General features: G+C 42.4%; 1 protein-coding gene across 1 annotated transcript in view; it reads left to right on the forward strand.

Annotated features, from left to right (window-relative positions):
* Positions 1-19,730, forward strand: part of klf5l (Kruppel like factor 5 like) — a 21,658-nt gene extending 1,928 nt beyond the window's left edge. The window contains exons 2-4 of the mRNA XM_061086549.1: positions 8,427-9,327; positions 10,925-10,984; positions 19,552-19,730. Coding sequence (XP_060942532.1) covers positions 8,427-9,327; positions 10,925-10,984; positions 19,552-19,730 — 1,140 coding nt within the window. The remainder of the gene's footprint in view (positions 1-8,426; positions 9,328-10,924; positions 10,985-19,551) is intronic.
* Positions 19,731-20,015: the final 285 nt, after the last annotated feature.

A 20,015-nucleotide genomic window follows, 5' to 3' on the forward strand; every position in this document is an offset into this window, starting at 1 on the left:
ACATGCTATCAACACAGCCATCAGGGGCAGGAGCAACACTGGTCATTGACTTGATCGAAAAATAGATAAATAGCCTCTGAGGAGAGAAATGTAAAGTAAATTATCTTAAGTTTTTAATAAGCACCTTTAAATAACTATTATATTATTATATTATGATTATTCTGTGCACCAGCGTGGACTTGTGTCACTTTCCCTCTCTGCTCGACTCAAAATGGCTCCATTCACCTGCTCGGCCTCATGCAAAACACCACTCGGTCAGGAACAAAGGAGTCGAGGTTAAGTGATATAGTCGCCCCCCCCCCCCCCCCCCCAGGCAAATCAAAGGCAGCACAGAGGGTTTCACCTCCTGTGCTCCGGATCCACCAGGAAGCTGCAGCTCTCTCTAAACACATTCCACACAGATCCCAAGTTCCTCACTTTTCACTTCATCTTTTCCTCTTTTCCCTCTATAAAAGCGACAGAAAGTTCACTCTCTTTTATTGCCCTCCCCCCCCCCTCTCAGACATGTCTCGGTGTCATCGTGCTGGTATTTGAAAGCGAGCGCTGAACTCGGTGTCGTGACAGCAGTATGTGGCCCGACCTGTCTGAGCAGAGCCCGCACATCTCCACCACAGGCCGCCCCCCCGAGGCCAGAGCCAGGATGATAGAAGCCGGTCTCGTGAGAAAGTCACAGCAGCAGTGAAAGGTCGACCAGGCTTCTCGGCTTTTCCCCCCCGAGGCGCTATGAGGTCACGGCTTCATGACTCGGCAATGTGCTTTTACTTTTAAAAAACGACAGATACAAGTAGCGTTGAGTATCTAGACTGAGGCGCCGTGTTCTAATTAGTTCTGCCAAAGTTTCCTAAAGTTACAGATCTCTAACTTGATGTCTTGCTCGGTGCCTCATGCTCGTCCGTAAAGTTTTTACCATCCACACAGACAACCAGACGTCCTAGTTTGAACTTCTCTCTTTACAAGATACAAGAAGCGTTGAGGATCTAGACTGAGGCGCTGTGTTGTAATTAGTTCTGCCACAGTTTCCTAATGTTACTGATCTCTAACTTCATGCTCATCCGTAAAGTTTTTACCATCCACACAGACAACCAGTGATCTTTGGTCCGTCTCTAGGAATGTGTTACACGTGACACTCCTCCTGCCATCGCCATAGATTTAAATAATTCTTTGGGAAATAATGAGATTACTATTATGTTTCTATGTATTTAGCTCTGATTTGTTGTGTGTTTGCTGTCTAGTCACTACCTCCTGTGTGTGAAGTTGTGTGTTGAGCCTGTTCAGTTTCACTTCAGCTGTTTCCTGCTGCTTGATAACGATCAGACCCGTGAAACTGGAATTAAACAGTTTGGTTGCGTGCAGAGAAACAATGAGCTGAAAGACACTAAACACTCTGTGGAGCTGAGAGGAATCGATACGATTCATTTAAGATATTGATTAGTGTGCAGCTGTTAAACAGGAGTGGGGGGGGGAGGCGTCGCTTCTCTGAGGCTCTGGAAAAACTTCCCTTTGTCACTTAGAGACTTGAAGAATGTGGTTGATAAAGTTAGAAAAGATGTGGCCACAGGCTGTAAGTCAGGAAAACTGTTCTGCAGCTTCAGCCATCGTGTTCGGAAACGTAGAACGGGACTAGAGCTCGACCCATATGGATATTTGTGTTTGTTATAACAAATTAAACAATCCTAATATGTTGTTATCAAACCTGAAATACTGAAATGGCTCTGATTGGCTCATATCGGCCCATTTTTACAAAACAACCAATAAACCAGTCGGGTTTAAGTAGAGAACTTAGTTTTCAGGTGAAGTCTGTGATATTTCATCTTCTTGTTTTGTCCTAATAACTTTCAAAACTCATAGATGTGCAATTTTTCCACTAAATAGCAGAAATCTTCCATGTTTTGGGGGAAGCAGAAACATACAAAACAAAGCACCCAGGGTTTGAACATGTGGAGCCATTGTGTTCATGCTCCTCAGCTGTAATGACAGAATAAGTAACTGATATGAAACCGATTTCCAGATTCTTCAGTCATTATATCACTGGGGGGGGGGGTTCCTGTAAGACTGAGCGCAGACGACAGGGCGAGTTACAGAGTAACTTCATGGCGAGCAGATCAAGAGCGTGTTCCCTGTCACGCCTCATGATCCCAGGAGATCAATACTCAGATATGGTTTCTGCTTCTCTCCAGGGTTTTAAAGATGTTTCTTTACTTCCTGGGATTGAGTTCGATTCTCGTTGTGTTTACATTCAATCTCCTAAAGTCACAGTTTTGACCAGATTGACCCGTTTACATGTTTCCTGTCATAACGACCACCCCCCCCCTGTTAGTGAATAGTGGCTCCTGTGTCTCTCCTTGTTGCCTCCTGCTGCAGAGGCTGAAGGACGTTGATGGTTTTGTTCTGATAATGATTTGACTCGCAGCACAACACACGCAGCTAATTTGCATGTGAGCGAGCGAGCGTCTGTGGGCGAGTCTCAGCTCGCAGGAACCTCTCATCTAGTGCTGATGGGAAGTTTGATGTAAAGAGACAACGAGAATAATTAGTTTTTTGTTCAATCTGAAGACGAGCAAACATCTGGGAAGAGCTCAGTCGTCCTCATGTGTTTAAAGAACAGATGGAAACGTTTCTTTTAAACATTGACGTCTGTCAGCGCCACATTCTCCTCCTCAACTCTTCTCTTACTTTTGTTTACCTTTCTTTACTATTGATTGTCAACAGGGAATTCATAAATCAGTCTGATCCTGCAGCAGAACTGACCAGAACGCAGAGATTCATCATGTGACTCATGCTATTCGTTTTGTTTGGTCTGATGATGTCATCATTACCCATCATGCCCGGCCAGCAGACACCACACGGCGCCCGCAGACGCTGGTGTTCTGCTGTTTTCTAATACCTGCGGTGTGAGAACTCTTCTAATCCTCTTTTAATCACCGTCACTGTTGATCCTCCGCTCGTCTGGAAAAACAGAGAAACTGAGTCTGATGAGGGGAAAACAAAAGGTGATGTCATCTTGTGGCAGAGCAACACAAATAATCAGTTAGTGTTTCTGAAAACGTTCAGTTACAGGAAGCTCACAAACTACCAGGTTGTTTTTTCCTGCAGTTTCCCCCCCAAAGGCTGAGATTTCCTTGTATCATTATGCAAAGTGATTGTCCTATAAGAACATTTGAAAATCAAAATACAGGAAGTGAACTCTGTGTCCACGGCTAGAAAGACATTTTTGAAAAGGAGCCTTTCTCTGTTCTGTGGGACAAAAGAGAGAAACCAGAGACAGAGGTCAACACGTGAGGAATCGTATCCTTTGCACAGACTTCACCTGAACACACGGAGATTTCGTTTTCTGTCCCAAGACGACCTCGGGTCTCACAAAAGTTAACGGCAGGTTTCGAAAAATGCGTCGTCTCGTGTCACAGAACGGAAATGAGTCTGAAACCTTATCACACAGAGAGATTCATGTCGACCAGATTCTCACACATACGCTACAGGGTCGGCTCAATATATGTAAATCCCTTCTGTGTACATAGAATCTTTATATTGAAGTATATCTATTTATGGGTGGTAGTATCCCATAATTCTCGTAATAAAGTCTGAGCGATTATAGATTGGCTGATATGAGACGAGTCACTACCATCGTTTTCAAACTTATTTTACAGAATAATCAATACTTTCGTTCACATTATACGTATAAAAAAAAGATGACGTAATGTAGGATAACCATTCAATTTACTTTACTGTTACTTTTACATGTAATTACATTTGTATAACAACTCTTAACCCTTTGATATATGATGATAAATGTTTTATTTTGTCCGCCTGCAGTAACTCTCGGTTGTGACTGTCCTGTAAAACCAAAACAAGTCTCCCTATCTCTGCCTCTATCAGCAGCAGTAAAACCCGCCGGTCTCAAAGTCTCAAAGGTTGTGTTTTTGCTCTGATGACCCGTCTCGGTTCCTGTTCCGCTGTTTAACGGCGAGCAGACCAGGAGGCCCCGGGCGTTATCACTTTATGGAGATCCAAAGGCGACTGGGCGCCATCTCTCCGCATTCCGGAGAACCATAAAGTCCAAGTGACGTGCAGGCGCAGGAGAAGGAGACGCCGGTGGAGACGTTGTGGCTCGGAGGCTTTTTGATCAGCGGGAGGAAGATAACGGGATAATGAGTTCATTTAAAATACTTTGCTAACGCGGAGAAGGCAGAGTTTATGACCTATACTGCAGCCAGCCACCAGGGGGTGATCGAGAAGGTTTGGCTTCACTTTTACGAAGCTGTCATGTCGTCCATCTTTATATTCACGTCGAATTCCTTCAGAACTAAGTTTGCTGCTCTTGTCAGCAGAGAAGTTGCCATTTCCCTTCTTTTGTATAGATTTTCCTGGGCAAACAGCGCCCCCTAGACATGCTTCATGTACAGAAAACATCTGTTCTACATCTGTTTCTGTTATAGAAAGAGGTGAAGACTCATATCAGCTCTCCTGCCCGGTTTCAAGACTCTGAAAGCTGATATTCTCTACCTGAATGGAAAAGCAGTACGATAAGAGGAGCACTTGGAGCCGAGTCTCTTTGTCGAACATGTCATATTGTCGTTTGTGTGGACACGCCCACTCCATCCCATAAACCTGAGTGGAGCTGATAACAGGCTTGTTATCAGGCAGAAGGATTCAGAGCGGAGAGCAGTTGTACGTGTTCTCCAATTATTAACCGACTCCGTCTTGGCCCCAAAGATCGTTTACTGTGGTCGAGCTCAGTTATACGGAGACATTTTTTTAATTGTAGTTCTTAAACCGGTTTCCTTTGATGTTGCCGTGCGTGTCGTTTGACGGCTTCAGGTTTTTAATTTCTCCAGTGGAAGAGGAGTAAGAACAGGAGCTGGTTTTGGTCAGGGACTCGTTCTAAATCATTTATGGGTTTTTTATTACGTTTGCCAAGGACCTTATGTTTTACTGGTTTGTTTGTTTTTAGCAGGATTACATAAAAAACTATTGTGGGCGATTTATCAGTCAGGAGAGAACTAGATTGAGCTGCAGATTAATTCATGGATCTTGATGAATTCAGGTTTATTTTGAGGACTTGATTTCTACGAGTGTTTTCAATTTGGTACCGATTGATCTGTTATCAGGGGACTTGTGGGCGTTGGCGGAGGTTTGTGCTCTGTGCACCTAGCACCTCTGCCAAAGAGGTTATCTTTGCATCTGAGTTTGTTTGCTAGTTAGCAGGATTGTGCAAAAAGTCCTGGACAGCAACACAACACTTTGTGGGTCAGGAAGGAACCCATTAAATGTTGTTGCAGATCCAGGAGCAAATTTTGTTGAGAGACAAGTTCTAGTACATGCTCAACTGCCCCTGATACTATGAGGTCCCACTGTCTGCGTGGATGGTAAAAACCTTAGGGACGATGATTCATATAAAACAGCCTCGGCAGAGATTTACACGATCAGAGCTTCATTGTGTAGTTTATTGTGTGTTTGACTTCTTTTCAAAGACCCATGAGCTACATCAACACACAGTCTCAAGTCACTTCTCTCTGCACAGACGTTTTTCCTTTTGCATAAAGAGGCTAAAGAGAGAAACGTCGGTGGTGAGAGAAGAAGCAGATGAATCCGGGATGAGAGTCGGACGACAGGAAACGGGACAAGGGCACCAGCGGGTCACGGCTGCCAGCACCACACAGCACCGGCGCTGTTCGAGTCCCGGCACACAGGAGTCCTCAGTGAGCAGGAAACAGAGAGGCTGTTTTTGTTTCCCCCCCCCCACCAGTAAATACCCAAGACTTTAATTTCACCGAGCGCTCAGATTGCAGCGGTGATAAGCTGCCGCGGGTTCACCTGCGATGAGAGACGGACACGCAGCGTTAACCCTGTGGACACAACTCAACAATAACACAACACAACACACACACAGATACTCCAGCATATACACAGACAATGCAAGCAGAGATGTGTACAAAAATCCATCCTGCACACAGATAAAAACAGATAAGATACGATAAGATAAAGAACTTTATTGATCCACATAAAGAGGAAATTCCGTTGTTACAGCAGCAGCCGGTCAGAGAGAGGTAGACAAGAGAATAAAAGATATCTATAAAAATAAAAAACAATAAATAACAAATGCTGAGGATGTAGATTATAAACACCTTCCATAGACGTTTGAGTAGAAATGTAATAAAGTAGTAATAACACATTTATACATAAACACGTTGAATCTTCAGATCAGTCGCCTGCCGTCACGATCACAGATTCAGTTCTATTAAAACCTTTCTCTCTCTCCATCCTTTTTGTTCTCATTCATTTCATTCTCTTCCTCCCTCTACCCCCCCACCTCCTCCTCCTCTCTGCAGGGCGGTGCATCTCTTGTTGTCGTTGGCAGCATTTTGTCCGGCCGCTCTATTTTTACCTCACATTGTTTAGGATTCTCTCGTTCTCATGCCGTCCGCCTTTTGTTTTCATTTTTTTCGTGCTCTTCTTCTTCTTCTTCATGCGTCAAATCAAATCCACAGACCACACCCACGTCGGGAACTCTCCACCTGTTTGTGTGTCTGTGCGTGGTCGAGTGTGCGATGTGAGGCTGCAGTGTGTGCGTACGTACATTTGCTTGTTTTTGCATTTCTATAACACATGCATTTATACATTTGTGTGTGTGTGTTAGTGTGTGTGTGTCTGTGTGTGTGTGTGTGTGTGTGTGTGTGTGTGTGTGTGTGTGAGTGTGTGTGTGTGGTCCCTGCAGCAGAGATTCTTTACTTAACGGCTTGTGCGCCTCTAAAGGACAGATTGAATGCTTCATAGACTCTGAATGACATCCACACACAAACCCATACACACACAGACACACAAACACACACACACACAACACCAGTAAATCCTGAAGATCAGATAATGCTCTCGACCCAAAGTGAGGCAACCACCTGTGTTTTGTGTAGTTCTTTTACCCTCAGCCTGTCCAGTCTTGTTGCATGAAAACGTTTTGTCGTGCAAGTGAAGTGACTGACAGTTGTGTCGCCGTGGCAACTTGAGAAAACAACAACAAACAGTGGTCATCACCATCGTCATCATTGACGTTTTACATTGTTGGATTCTACGTGCATGGAAAAGTTTCTGTCCTGACGTAATGTTTGTTCAGGGCTTTATTCTCTTTGTGGCTGGATTACAGCTTAACGATCTTTATTCCAAATGAAAAGATAATTCCTCATTCTCTGTTTGCCAGAGGGGTTTCTGGAAAAATTGTGCAATAACATTTAGTTTATTTAATTCTGAATTTGTTTGAATAACCAAAGGGGAGTTTTCATGTTGTGTCTCCGTGCTGATCGGGGTTATTTAAATCAGAATCAGAATCAGAAGGTATTTATTGCCAAGTAGGTTCACACCTACCTGGAGTTTGCTTGTTATTGGTGCATACAATGAACATAGAAACATAAAAACACAATAAATACACCACACATAAGAAAAAAAATAAAAAACAATATATATTTACTCACTCATAATATTTATACAAAGTAACATTAATTTAGACATAAACATATCTATATAAAAATATAGAAAAGATATAAAAAGTGAAGTAAAAAGTGAAATGCAACATGCAAAACAGTGAACAGTGTCAAATTGCAATATGAAATGTAATGCAGTATAATATAATATAATATAATATGTGTTAATTTAACACATCCTTGAGGTGTGTGTGTGGGGGGGGTGTCCCGGGCCTTGTTAAAATGTTGTAGATCACAACCCCTCAGATTTAACTGATCTCATGATTGAAAATATCCTTCAAGTTTTGGAGGATCTGGGAACCGGTGCTTTCCTTCTTACAGAAACCATAACTCATAATCTTTTTCTGGAAGGGGAGGCCTGACTTATTTTTTATTTTATTTTTATTTTATTTTATTTTGTTTCATTCTATTTATTTTATACACGCTATTCCCTTGCCTTGCTCCTGTCATCCTGCTGATTGTGTATGTATGTGTGTTTGTGTATACATGGATGTGTATGTATATATATATTAGGGCTGGGCAAGTTAACTCGTTTTAATCGAGTTAACTCAAGTGATGAGTTAACTCGATTGTTTATCCGCCAATTATTTTCTTTTTTCCTGTTCTGCAGCAGTCAGCAACAGACTTTCACAAAATAAAAGCCTGACTTTCACAATAAAACAATAAATAATCAAACCTGAGTGAATGCGAGATAAAATAATTAATCGAGTTAACTCATCACTTGAGTTAACTCGATTAAAACGAGTTAACTTGCCCAGCCCTAATATATATATATATATATGTGTGTAAGGATATATATTGCAGTGCTCATTGTTAGTTTGGGGTGGGACTTTTTTGTTTTGTTTGTTTTGTTTTTCTAATGTTTGTCCTCATAAAACGGTAAAAAAACAATAAAAAGAGTATTAAAAATAACCTTGACATAGCTTTTATTAATTATTGATTTCTTTTTCTTTCCAGATTCGACTGGAGTTGGACAAGTACCTGCCCGAGGTCCACGTGCCTCTCATGAACCCGTCGACTCTGTGCGTGGATAAGAAGTACCGACGGTCCAGCGCCTCGGTGGTGGACGAGTTCTTCTCCGAGGAGAAACCTTCTCCCTACAGCCTGAACATCAACCTCATCCTCCCCAGCACCACCCACCTCCGCACGGGCCTCTACCGACCCAACAGCAAGACCCTCACGCCCCAGCAGATCAAGACCGAGCCGGGCCTGGAGGTCCCGTGCTCCATCTCCATCGGCGCCACCCAGGCGCTGCCGGACTTCACCTCCGTCTTCAGCGTGCCGCCCGTGGTCAACAACGTTTTCATCAAACCCGACATGAGCTCCGGAGGCGTCGGCGGGTCTCAGCAGCAGCAGCAGTCGAGTTTGGACACGGAGCTTCACATCGGCCCCCCGGCCCCCCAGTCGCAGGTCTACCACATGCCCACCAGCAGCTGCGCCGACCTCACGCTGTCGCACTCGTCCCCGGCGTCGCACGGCGCCGCGGGCAGCAGGACGATGATGAGCCTCGGGGGGGGCGGGCTGCCGACAGCCAACGGCCACTACATGATGCAGGAGCAGCAGCTGCATCAGCACGGCTACTACCACGTCAACCCCAACGCCAACCAGCACACGGCGCCCCACAGCCTGCCGCCCTCACCCCCCAACTCCCAGCCCGGGAGCCCGGACCACGCCGAGCTGCTCAGCCTGGCGTCGCCGCCGCCGTACCAGCAGCGCCTCGGGGGGTTAAAGGTCACCGGGATGTCCCCTCACGCTCTGCTGATGACTCACGGCCAGGGCGTCCTGACCGGGCCCAAGTACAACCGGAGGAACAACCCGGAGCTGGAGAAGAGGAGGATCCACTTCTGTGACTACCAAGGTCCGTGCTGTCATTGTTTAACGCCCAAAACTAGTTTGGCTTGATTTAGTGACTTTTCCTTTTTTGTGTGCAAGACATTTCAACACCAGAGGCCAGAAGCTTGACCGCAGGTTTTACACTTTCAGGTTTTAGTGAAAACAAGGAGACACACGATGCTGTTTTCTGAGTTTCTCTTTCCTCCAAGTTCTCTGTGAAAGTAAAGGTTCTGTGGAAACGACAGAAAACACTGGAGCTGATCCACATCACTATGACACAACACATCTAAACTTGCTCTAATGAAGGCAGAGCTGCGTTCAGACACGACAAAACCAAATGTTTAACCGTTGCAGCTGAGAAAGACAAACAGAAGTTGACACGGGTTTAAATACGTGTTTAATTCTTCTAAATACACTTGATAATAATATTATAAGATAAATTGTGAAGTGAAGTCGCCTGAGGTCACAGGCAGCATTGTTTCATTTTGGAAAACTGCCAGCTCAGCTCGTTGTGTTAAAACTGAAAATCATAATGAAGTTGTCGCCAGTCCGATTTCTTCTTTTACGACCTTTCTGCTCGATGACCCGTGTTCAACGTGTCCTCGTCTGAACTCCGCTGTAAAACCGATCATGTGTAGAAGCCCTCAGGCCACGGATAAAACACACTATGCAATTTGATACCTGCTCTTACTCACACACACACTCACACACACACACACACACACACACACACACACACTGAGGTGCATCCACTCTATACTTTGATGCACAGAAACACACATGAGCTCTGCGACCTTTCCTGCTGTTTAATGACAGTTTGATTCAAAAATAACTTTTGAAAACAAGTTCCAACACAACCGCTCCGACAGGTCGGATGGAATACTTCCCTCTCAGTGTCCCTGTTGTGTAAATAAACCCTCGTCCCGGAGCACAGATGTAAATCTTTAAAGTAACGAGCCGCCTCTCAAAACACAATTGTAAAGAAACAAGATTGCAGACAAACTTAATAACACGTCGCCAGGACATTCATCACGTCTCTACAAATGATTAAGTCTCATGTTAGACTGGTTTGAGTTTCTAAACTGTCCGGGCCGAGGTGGAAGTTTACTCAGGGAGATGTTTAAAGAAAGTTTTTGTTCTATTGTTGCTTCAAGGAAAACTTGGTGGTTTGAATTCGGGATATCAAGTATAAACTTTGAGTTATTCAAGTGGAGTTTACTCTTGTTTTCTTGGCAGCAATTGAACTTTAGAGTTTTTAATTTGAGCACTTTTGATAAAAAAGTGTAAGGCAACTAAATATAAACTCGACTTAAGTTGCAGTTCTGTTGGAAACCGGTGACATCATGACATCTCTTGGCAGACGCTTCATATTATGAGAAATACATACTTAAGAATTCATAAATGATAATAATACATTAGCTTTGTTTCTCCTGATCTTTGTACAGTTATTTATTTCTGCTAAACATTTTTTAACATGGTCCTTTTAGCATCTTTCACCAAAGATCCTGTTGGAGACAAACCTAGAAAGTTATGCTCCTCTTGTATTGTCCCAAGTAAACGTGTAAGTTGATCACATTTTAAATGTTTCATCGTGTCTCATGATTTCTCTCGTTTCTTCGCAGGCTGCAGCAAAGTTTACACAAAGAGTTCTCATCTGAAGGCTCATCAGAGGACACACACAGGTGAGAGAACCCTTCTCCTCAGTCAGAGGCTGGAAGCAGTCAATTCAAATAGAGCTGCTCTGGTCCTAATGGCCACTGAAAGTCACATTCACACAATTCATTTAGCTGTGGAGGAGCCAGGGATCAGACCACCGGCCTTCTGGTTTTATATCATGTATTCTACCTCTTTTACTTGAAAATATGTGGGTACACACAGGTGTTTAGTTTCATTTTTATGCGGGTAAACTCACTGAAAAGGGAAATTTACTTCTTTCTCATTTCCTCATGATGTGGAAACCTTTGCTTCAGAAACCTCTCTGTCTCACCAGTGTTTCATCTTTCACGATACAAAGAAAAATATCCCTTTTGCTTATGTATAAAACAATAAGTTTAGAATCATTCATCGCCCGGAAGTTTCAATGTGCATCAGAATCAGGTGAAGCGTTAAAATAAAGATGAAGAAATTTGTGTGTTCACCGGGTGTCATGTTTCCATCTCTGCTGAAAGAAAGACAGATAAAAAGAAGCAAACAGTCAAATAAGATCTCGAGTTTTGAGATTAGGGAAAAGTGAGGAAAGTAATTGTCCAGAGAAATTATCTTTAATTTAAAACATTAATGCGAATTCAGAGAAAGTGTGTCTCCCTGTATAGTCACATGTAATGGCTCCTCCTCTCTGCATTTCCAAACTAATCCATGGATCAAACCAGTCGAGTCACTGAGTTCATTCCACTTTATTCCGTGTGTTTATTCCTCATCCTGTCAAATCTGCAGTTTCGATCCACCCAGTGACTATAAAAGGGATTAGCTCAAAGAAAGGCCAAAGCAGCAGGGAAGCCACGTTGGTTTGCTTAAGAGTTTTTTTGTTTTTCCTGCGGCGTGTTTCTACGTGCTCGTACCTGTCGGCCGAGCTTCCCCAGAGAGAGAGAGATAACAGAGAGGGAGGGAGGGAGGAGGAGGGGAGGAGGACGAGGGAAATAAAGGGGGAAGGCGCACCGTTGAAATAAAGGCCAAACCAGTTCCTCCTGCTTTTCAGTCCTGTTGTCAGAGGATGGAGGGGACTGGTTTCGATGCGTTGCCTGCTCTGTAAGATGAAACCTGAGGATCTCAGACCTGGAGTTCATGGATTTACTCATGTGGTTAATGTCACAGTGGGAAACGAGAGAGAGAGAGAGACAGAAAGAGAGAGAGAACACGTGACTGAAAGTAGAAGAAGAAGAAGATCTCTGAGGTCATAAACAGATCAGATTTATGGATCCCGGGGGGGAAGTTGTGTCACAGCAGCAGAAAAAGACAAACAGGCTGTAAACTCTACAGTGTGAAGGGTCAACAAAACAAGAAATATGTAACAGATTATTACAATATCTGATAAAACGAGCAAAGAGTCTTCAGTTCATCGTTCGTTTCTCTGCACAAAACACAAACAATGATAGTTTTTGAGGGTGTTTTAAACCCAGATATTTGTAAATCTCTATAAATACAGAAGAATTAAGTCCTTGCATCTTTCTCTCTCCACATGGACTGTTTACCTGCGGGCGACCAAATCCTCAGCTACAGATTCTGCATATTAACCTGCAGCATCTGTTAATAGAGATTAATAGTCAGTTAATGTGTGTCTGTCTCTCAACACACGGCTGTAAAACCATTTTGCACCTGGGGGAGGTTTTTGGTTTTTAACACGATGTCAAACTGATTAATCAAACTGTCAAACTGTCAAACTCCTGTTTTCCCTGCAGACAGTTCAGACGAGTCTACATCTTCCTCAGAGGGATTAAACCTTCTCAGGTTGCAAATAATTTATTCTGTTATTGACAAGTAACAAATACAGGAACTAAAGTCACAAAGAAATAGATTTTAATTGATATTTCAAGACACTTAAAGTCTAACAAGCAGAGAAACCAGCGCTCCTTCTCTTCTGCTCCTGACTTCAGCGTGCAAGAGACATTTATTCAACTGCTTTTTTATTCTGCTTTATATACATTTTTTAATCCAACCAACAGACTTGACTTCTGATCAGGCAGAACGAGTCCTGCCCGGTCTTGTTCCGCGTTCAGCTGCTGATGACTCAGGACCCGAGTATGTTCGAGAGACAATAAGAAGAACTCCGGGCAAATCAAGAGAAATTAACAAAACCAGAACCAGAGTCTGTGGAACGGACTCGTGCAGCTTCTTCTATATTGATGTTATGTTCTCAACAAATTATGTTGAATTATCAAAAATCCCTTTAACTCTAAACAGTTTTTATCCCTCAAACAGAACCTCATTGTTTTTAATGGTTATTCTGGATTCTCTGATCCGTGGAGAACCCCAAGGCTCTTTCCTAGGTCCCCTTTAATCTCTACTTGCTCTATGTGCGTCCTGATAATCCTGCTGCAGATTACATGACATTTTTAATCTATCGCAATACATTAACTAGGATATCTTGTCCTAATTTATAGAAATACATCTGCAATAGAGTTTTCACGTGCTCACTGGAATCTGATGGTGAGAGTCGATGGTTTCCACGGAGACACTTTTTCTCAGAGACCTTATTTGACATCGTTGCTCTCTTGTTTTTGTAACTCTACATCAGAGATGCATCATGTTTGTTTAACCTATCTTACAATCACAGGGACTATTATTTGCTCTGGGTTAAATAACACAGTTCGTGCATGTGGAGGTTCCATGTGGAATTTGATGTTGCCTAGCCAGAAGGCAAATTCCCACACCCATGATGTTACTTTAGTTCCTTCATCTATATATTTAATTAGCATTGTTTTCTGTTGGCTGAAACATCATCAGTGATTTACTGTACGTCTGCTTTGTTTCCTTGTCACGAGGATGAAATGGGTTTTTTTTTTTTCTTTTCCCGAGGCGACAGTATCAGGAAGTTGTGAGTGTGTCGGTTTGATGAAGGCTTGAGTTTTTTAAGCCCCTCCTCTTTTCAACCTACTTTTCAACGGTTGATATTTAAAGCGGGAATCTGCTCTCAAAGTTCTCCTAAAAAAAATTTTGTCAGACAACCTGAGGCACCTGAGGAGACTTTGTGGGAAAGTGTTTGGAAAATGTTTTAGGGTCAACAAAACAAGAAATATGTAACAGATTATTACAATATCTGATAAACGAGCAAAGACTCTTCAGTTCATCATTCGTTTCTCTGCACAAAACACAAACACTGATACTTTTTGAAGGTGTTTTAAACCCAGATTTTGGTTAATCTCTATAAATTTATAAATTAAAACAGATGAATTAAGTCCTTGCATCTTTCTCTCTCCATACGGACTGTTTACCTGCGGGCGACCAAATCCTCTGCTACAGATTCTGATTATTAACCTACCCAAATCCTGGCAGGTGATTGGACGAACTGTCTCCCATCGATTGGTTAGCCTCGAACGCAATCGATCTGCGACAACGATAAAAATACTCGTTTTCACCCTCTGATCAGCTCATGTGACTTCCTGTAGCACCTCCAGAATAAAAGCAGCCGTCTTCAAGGTCCTGAACCACCCGGAAGCTGCTGATGTCCATCTATGGTCATCCTCAACTCTGCTATCACAACAATCTCACCCTGCCATTGCTTAAACAGGGGGTGTGGGGGGGCAGCCTTGACCGTGGCCCCCGGCAGCCATTGGCAATCCTGCACATGGACTTTCGTAATTGTGCGAGTGTTTGTGTGCCTGTGTGTGTGTGTGTGTGTATGTAAAGAGCGGGTTTGCTATCGGCCTGATTAGCGAACCCTCCAGCCCTCTTCACAAACACCTGCTGATAAAGCTGAGAGCTCCACAAAGAGTTTATGGGCGTCGTGGACGTGTTTGCTCTCTCACTCTAAAAACAGCAGCGCTGGATATAAAGTGAATATTATTACTCTGCTCTCGTGTTTAAACACACTTGGTTTAGTCATTTGTGGTTTGAAGTCGAAGGTTTGAAGAATCTCGAGTTTTCAGCTCTTTTTTGACTTTTCTTATCAGAGTATTTGCCGTAGATTTGATGGATTGACGGTGACGTGTGGGTGGAAACTGCCGTTATTTAGCCGTGAACTTTGTTCTCCTCGCTGTCAGTTGACATTACACATATAACATCGGTCTTGACTCATTCCGAGTTGGTTCACTTATCAGCTAAATGTCTTTTATTTGAAATGCAAATTGACTTTAGATTAGAAGCTGCCACATCGTGTCAGAGGAGATTTTAATGGAGAAAGGTTCTCTGCACTTGAAACCTTTTATTTCTGTATTGATTTGATTGAGGAATGTTTTTCTTGTATTTTGAAAATATTCAGACTTGTCTAATTTAATTGTAATGTTACACATTTTTCTGGAAAATGTATTTTCTTCAATATGGCCTTAATACTCACAAAGTAGGATCTACTTTAAAGACTTGTTTCAGACTAAATTTGATTTAAAATAGAGTATTTGAGATTGTTCTAAGGTTATAAGAGAGGAATTAGGAATAAGCAGGAATCAGTTTTCCACGCAGAGAGTTCAGAGAGTCACAGAAACTCGAAGCCTCCTATAGAGTCAATATATACGATGTATATGTTCCTTTGTAAAGTACACACGAGGCTGACAGGGGCTTTGTGGCCCAGTGTGATTGATGTGTAATTGCTGTGTGTGTATGTGTGTGTGTGTGTGTGTGTTTTGCTGAGACTGAGTGTTTGTCTGTTATGATTTATGATGTTTTGTGTGTGTGTGTGTGCGTGTGTGTGTGTGTGTGAGAGAGTGAAATAATAGTTTGGCCGTTTCTAAACAGCCACCTGATCAAACAGTTGCTGTTTGTTTGTCTGTAAAAGCTTTTTACAGTTTGAAAGAAGTGAGGACGACGCTAAAAACATCAGAATCTCTCATGCTATATATTATCATATATTATATAATAGTTTTAGATGTGATTTCGAATCCTTTTAATATCAGTGGAATAAGAGGAAGTGAACACACCCTGCACAGTTTGCTAACTTTAGCAGAACTTTACTTATTAGTAAAGTTTTACTTAAGTTTTCCTGCTGAGAACCAATTTCACCGGAATATGATCACTTTAGTAAAACTTTATCTTCTAGTACATTTTTCAAAGTAAAAGTTTTAGTAAATGTCTCTCGTTTGTCAAACCTCTATCTCATCAGATTGTTTTTTGAATCTCATGATTGAAGACGAGTCGAATCAAGTTGAGTCTTGAGACAGTAAAACACTTTTATTTTGGCACAATTTTTTAAATCTGCACATCCAGACACGATTTCACCATCGAATGGAAGCGGGTGATTTTCATCCATCTCTGCAAAACGTCACGCACTCCTTTAGATCTCAGGGGAGTGCACGTGAGGATGGATGATGCTCGTGAGGATGGATGAAGCATGCGACAGATCTCCGGCGTTCGGCAGCTTGTTCAGGATCCTATACGAGCGCCTTGTGTTTGCTCTGTGTGCGTTTCAGCCTGAGAGGCCGTGAGGAAATTAGTCTTTTGACCCCGACAGTTCATCTGTAGAGCAAAACCAACACACCTGCAGCTCCAGAGCCTTTTATATGGAGACACTGGCGACACACACACAGACACACACGCACACACACACACACACCAATCAAGTGCAGTGAAGTCTAGAAACAGGATATTGTCCAAACAGGAGGCCGAAGTGCTCCTGAGCCTCTGATGTGGGGTTCAGGTGCTGCTTGGATTTATCAGGTTTAACTTAATCAAGTTTTATTTAATGTTGAAACAGAATTTTACAGAATAAATTATATTATATATTTACAGTTTTTAACCTATTGGACAATTGCAGATGGGATATTTTTGCGTTATTGTCATTTCAAGAGGATTTTTTTTAATTAAATCTATAAAAAACATATTCATTCTCTCATTAAACCACGAATAAATTCTTCCTCTTTTATTTTGGTGCTTTATGGTCAAACCGTTTCCTGCTCTGCTCTTTGAACCCTTCACTCTGCTAATAGCTGCCACTCAGTGATTGATGATCAATAGTCGGGAGTTATCTAATCAGCTGGGGCCGGAGCTGCTAACGAGCACTTAATGACCCGGACCACCAGAGAGCGAGTCACGCTCGCTCGCCCGCGACTCGGAGGAGAGATACCTCCTTCAGACCAGGACACGGGTTCGTCCAAAAGGAAAAGCTGACTTCTTTAAAGAGGTTTCAGAGAGTTAACAAACATTGAAGTTGGATGAAACCGTCTTTAATTCAGATCCTTTATATCCTGGAATGATTTCTTTTTTCAGAAATTGAGGAAATCTGTGTTTCATCGTCCTCTCTCTCTTTCAGTTTTGTTTTTTTTGTTTGTGCTCTCGATTCCCAGACATTCATTTCCAGCTCAGCTATGAACGACGGCTTCTTTCTCTTTCCTCCTCTTGTGCAAACCGGCCTCTTCAACAGAGCCGTTTCTCTTTGTTGATGATTAGCTCACAGCGAAGAAATGTCAGGGTTTGGGTGCGGTTGTGTTAACGTTGTGTTAAATGAACTCGTTAGTCTTTGGTGCTTTGGAACTTTCTGTTTAGCTGCTGATCTAAAACCACCAATAAGAAACAATGTGATTTACTTTACTTCAGATGATCAACAGTAACATACGGTGAATAATGAGCAGGTTGCAGAGTTACATTTTAAAGCTCCTCTAACTTTCACATGAAACCAAATATTTATGAGAGTGCAACTGATTTATCGAGTTAGCTGATAAAAAACGTCTGATATGAGCCTCAGTACCAGCGTTTGTTTGCTGATATGAAAACTTTTACTTTACAGAATAAATCCTGCAGAAAGTGTGTGCATTTATAATAAAGCAAAATATCAGATCTCAGTTGCATTTCTTTGATAATTATATTTGACAAATCTCAAATATATAATGGCAATTTGTGCATTTGCTAACTTTCTGCTCGAGACACAAACATGACTCCACAGTCGGTGAAACACGTGAAAGTTCCTGTTGTGTCTCGATCAGCGTCACACACTCTGCAAATAAACAAACACATTTTTGTCGTCTTCCAGGAAAGAACATGAAGACAAAACAGACTGAGAGAGATTAAGATAATTCTATTAATACATTTGTTTTGCCAACACACCTTCACTTTGCTACATGTTTGTCCAAAGATTGAATCAGTTGAAACACTGTTTCTGTTACAAGCTCCTTCTCCACTCTAAACACACACACACACACACACACACACACACACACACACACACACACACACACACACACACACACACACACACACTGATAATGACAGATGTAACTATAAATAAAGGTGTGTCCTTCAGCATTAAACACACACACACACACACACACACACACACACACACACACACACACACACACACACACACACACGTATACACACTCAGTGGTTACTGCTGTCAGCTCCTTAAAAACCAAACTTCTCAGGAATTTAATAAAAGCATCTTTCAGCTGCGATGGTTCATGTTTTACATTCTGTGGTTTTTGAATGAAGAAACTTCTTCCTTGTGCTGTTGTGTGTGTGAACAAACCAAAACAATCCTGACATGCTGCTGAAGGATTGCGTGTCTGTAGGTGTGTGTGTAGGTGTGTGTGAGTAGGTGTGTGTTACCTGACCCAGTTCTTCAGTGCATTGTCCAAAACAGTGCACTGTGTAACTTTACCTCAGAGCTGCGAGCGCATCGTGCACAGGAGCAAACCACAACTCTGAGTCGCCCACACGTTTACAAATACCTCAACACTCATTAGCTCCATTTAGAAACACGACACAGGTTCACACCAGGACGCAGACAATTAACATTTTGGCATTTTAATGTTTACTGATAACATAGAACTGATGAGAACGACACAAATAGGAGCTGAGACAGAAAAAGGAAAAACACCTGGTGTGAGTCTGTGCTCATGTGAATTTGTGATTCTGACTCTAGGAATCCATCACTTGTTGTGTTGTGTTGTTGTTGCATCAAACTTTGACGGTTCGATGTTCACGTGCATTCAAACTTTACGTTATTGTAAGTAACTGAAAAGTGTTGTGATGATATCCATCACCAGTAAACGTAATAAAGAGGAAAAAACACCTGTATAGATTTATTATCGTCTTCTCACAACTTTTCAGATTAGTCCATGTCCCATTTGCTAACATGGAGGTCGCAGATTTAATGACCTTGACTGCAGCCAGCCAGCAGGGGGCGATAAAGACACTTCGCCTTCATGTTTGTGGAGCCGTCATGTCGTTTAGATTCAAACGAGTAAACAAGCAGGTTTTGAAAAGGATCATTTCACAAATTTCGTAAATAATTATCTCACACAAAAGTTTCAAATCCACAGAAGTTGATTTTCATGACTAATAATAAAGAGTTAGAAAGGAAAAGCTTTTATTCAATCGTGTGCATGTTTCATGTAGAAATCAACATTTTATGGTTTTGATGATACGTGGATTCAAAGTTAAAACTGAACTGGAAACTCTGAATATGAATCCGATCAATTCTGATCTTAAAAAGTTATAATAATGTATAAAATATCAATTTAAAACCCTGAGATTGAACTGGACCCTCTGATTATGAACATGACCAATTCTGGAACCAACATTTAAGAACAATATATATTATTATAATGTATATAGTATGCATTTTGTTAAACCCCCTCTCTCTCTCTCTCTCTCTGTCTTGCAGGCGAGAAGCCGTACCGCTGCACATGGGAAAGCTGCGACTGGCGCTTCGCCCGATCGGACGAGCTCACCCGACACTACCGGAAACACACCGGGGCCAAACCCTTCAAGTGCATCGCCTGCAGCCGCTGCTTCTCCCGCTCCGACCACCTGGCCCTGCACATGAAGCGCCACCAGAACTAGCACGGGCATCGAACCCGTGCGTACAGAACACAAACAGTGCAGCATCCGGACGTGACTGCCACTCCAACGTCACGGCGTCAATATGAACAGAAACACACAATCCTCCCCGTGCGCCTGTGTGGGTCCTGGAGCTCGATGCTAACACAGGTTGAGTGACTGCAGGTTTTCGGGCTGAATCCAACGTACGAAGTTCCGAAGCTTTTATCGTGATGACGCTCAGAGAAAGAGATCGTGGAGTCGCAGAATCAAAGTCCCTCCGATTCACACGCTCGACCAATCATGACA

The sequence above is a fragment of the Limanda limanda genome, chromosome 14 (assembly GCF_963576545.1).
Source record: "Limanda limanda chromosome 14, fLimLim1.1, whole genome shotgun sequence".
NCBI lineage: Eukaryota > Metazoa > Chordata > Actinopteri > Pleuronectiformes > Pleuronectidae > Limanda > Limanda limanda.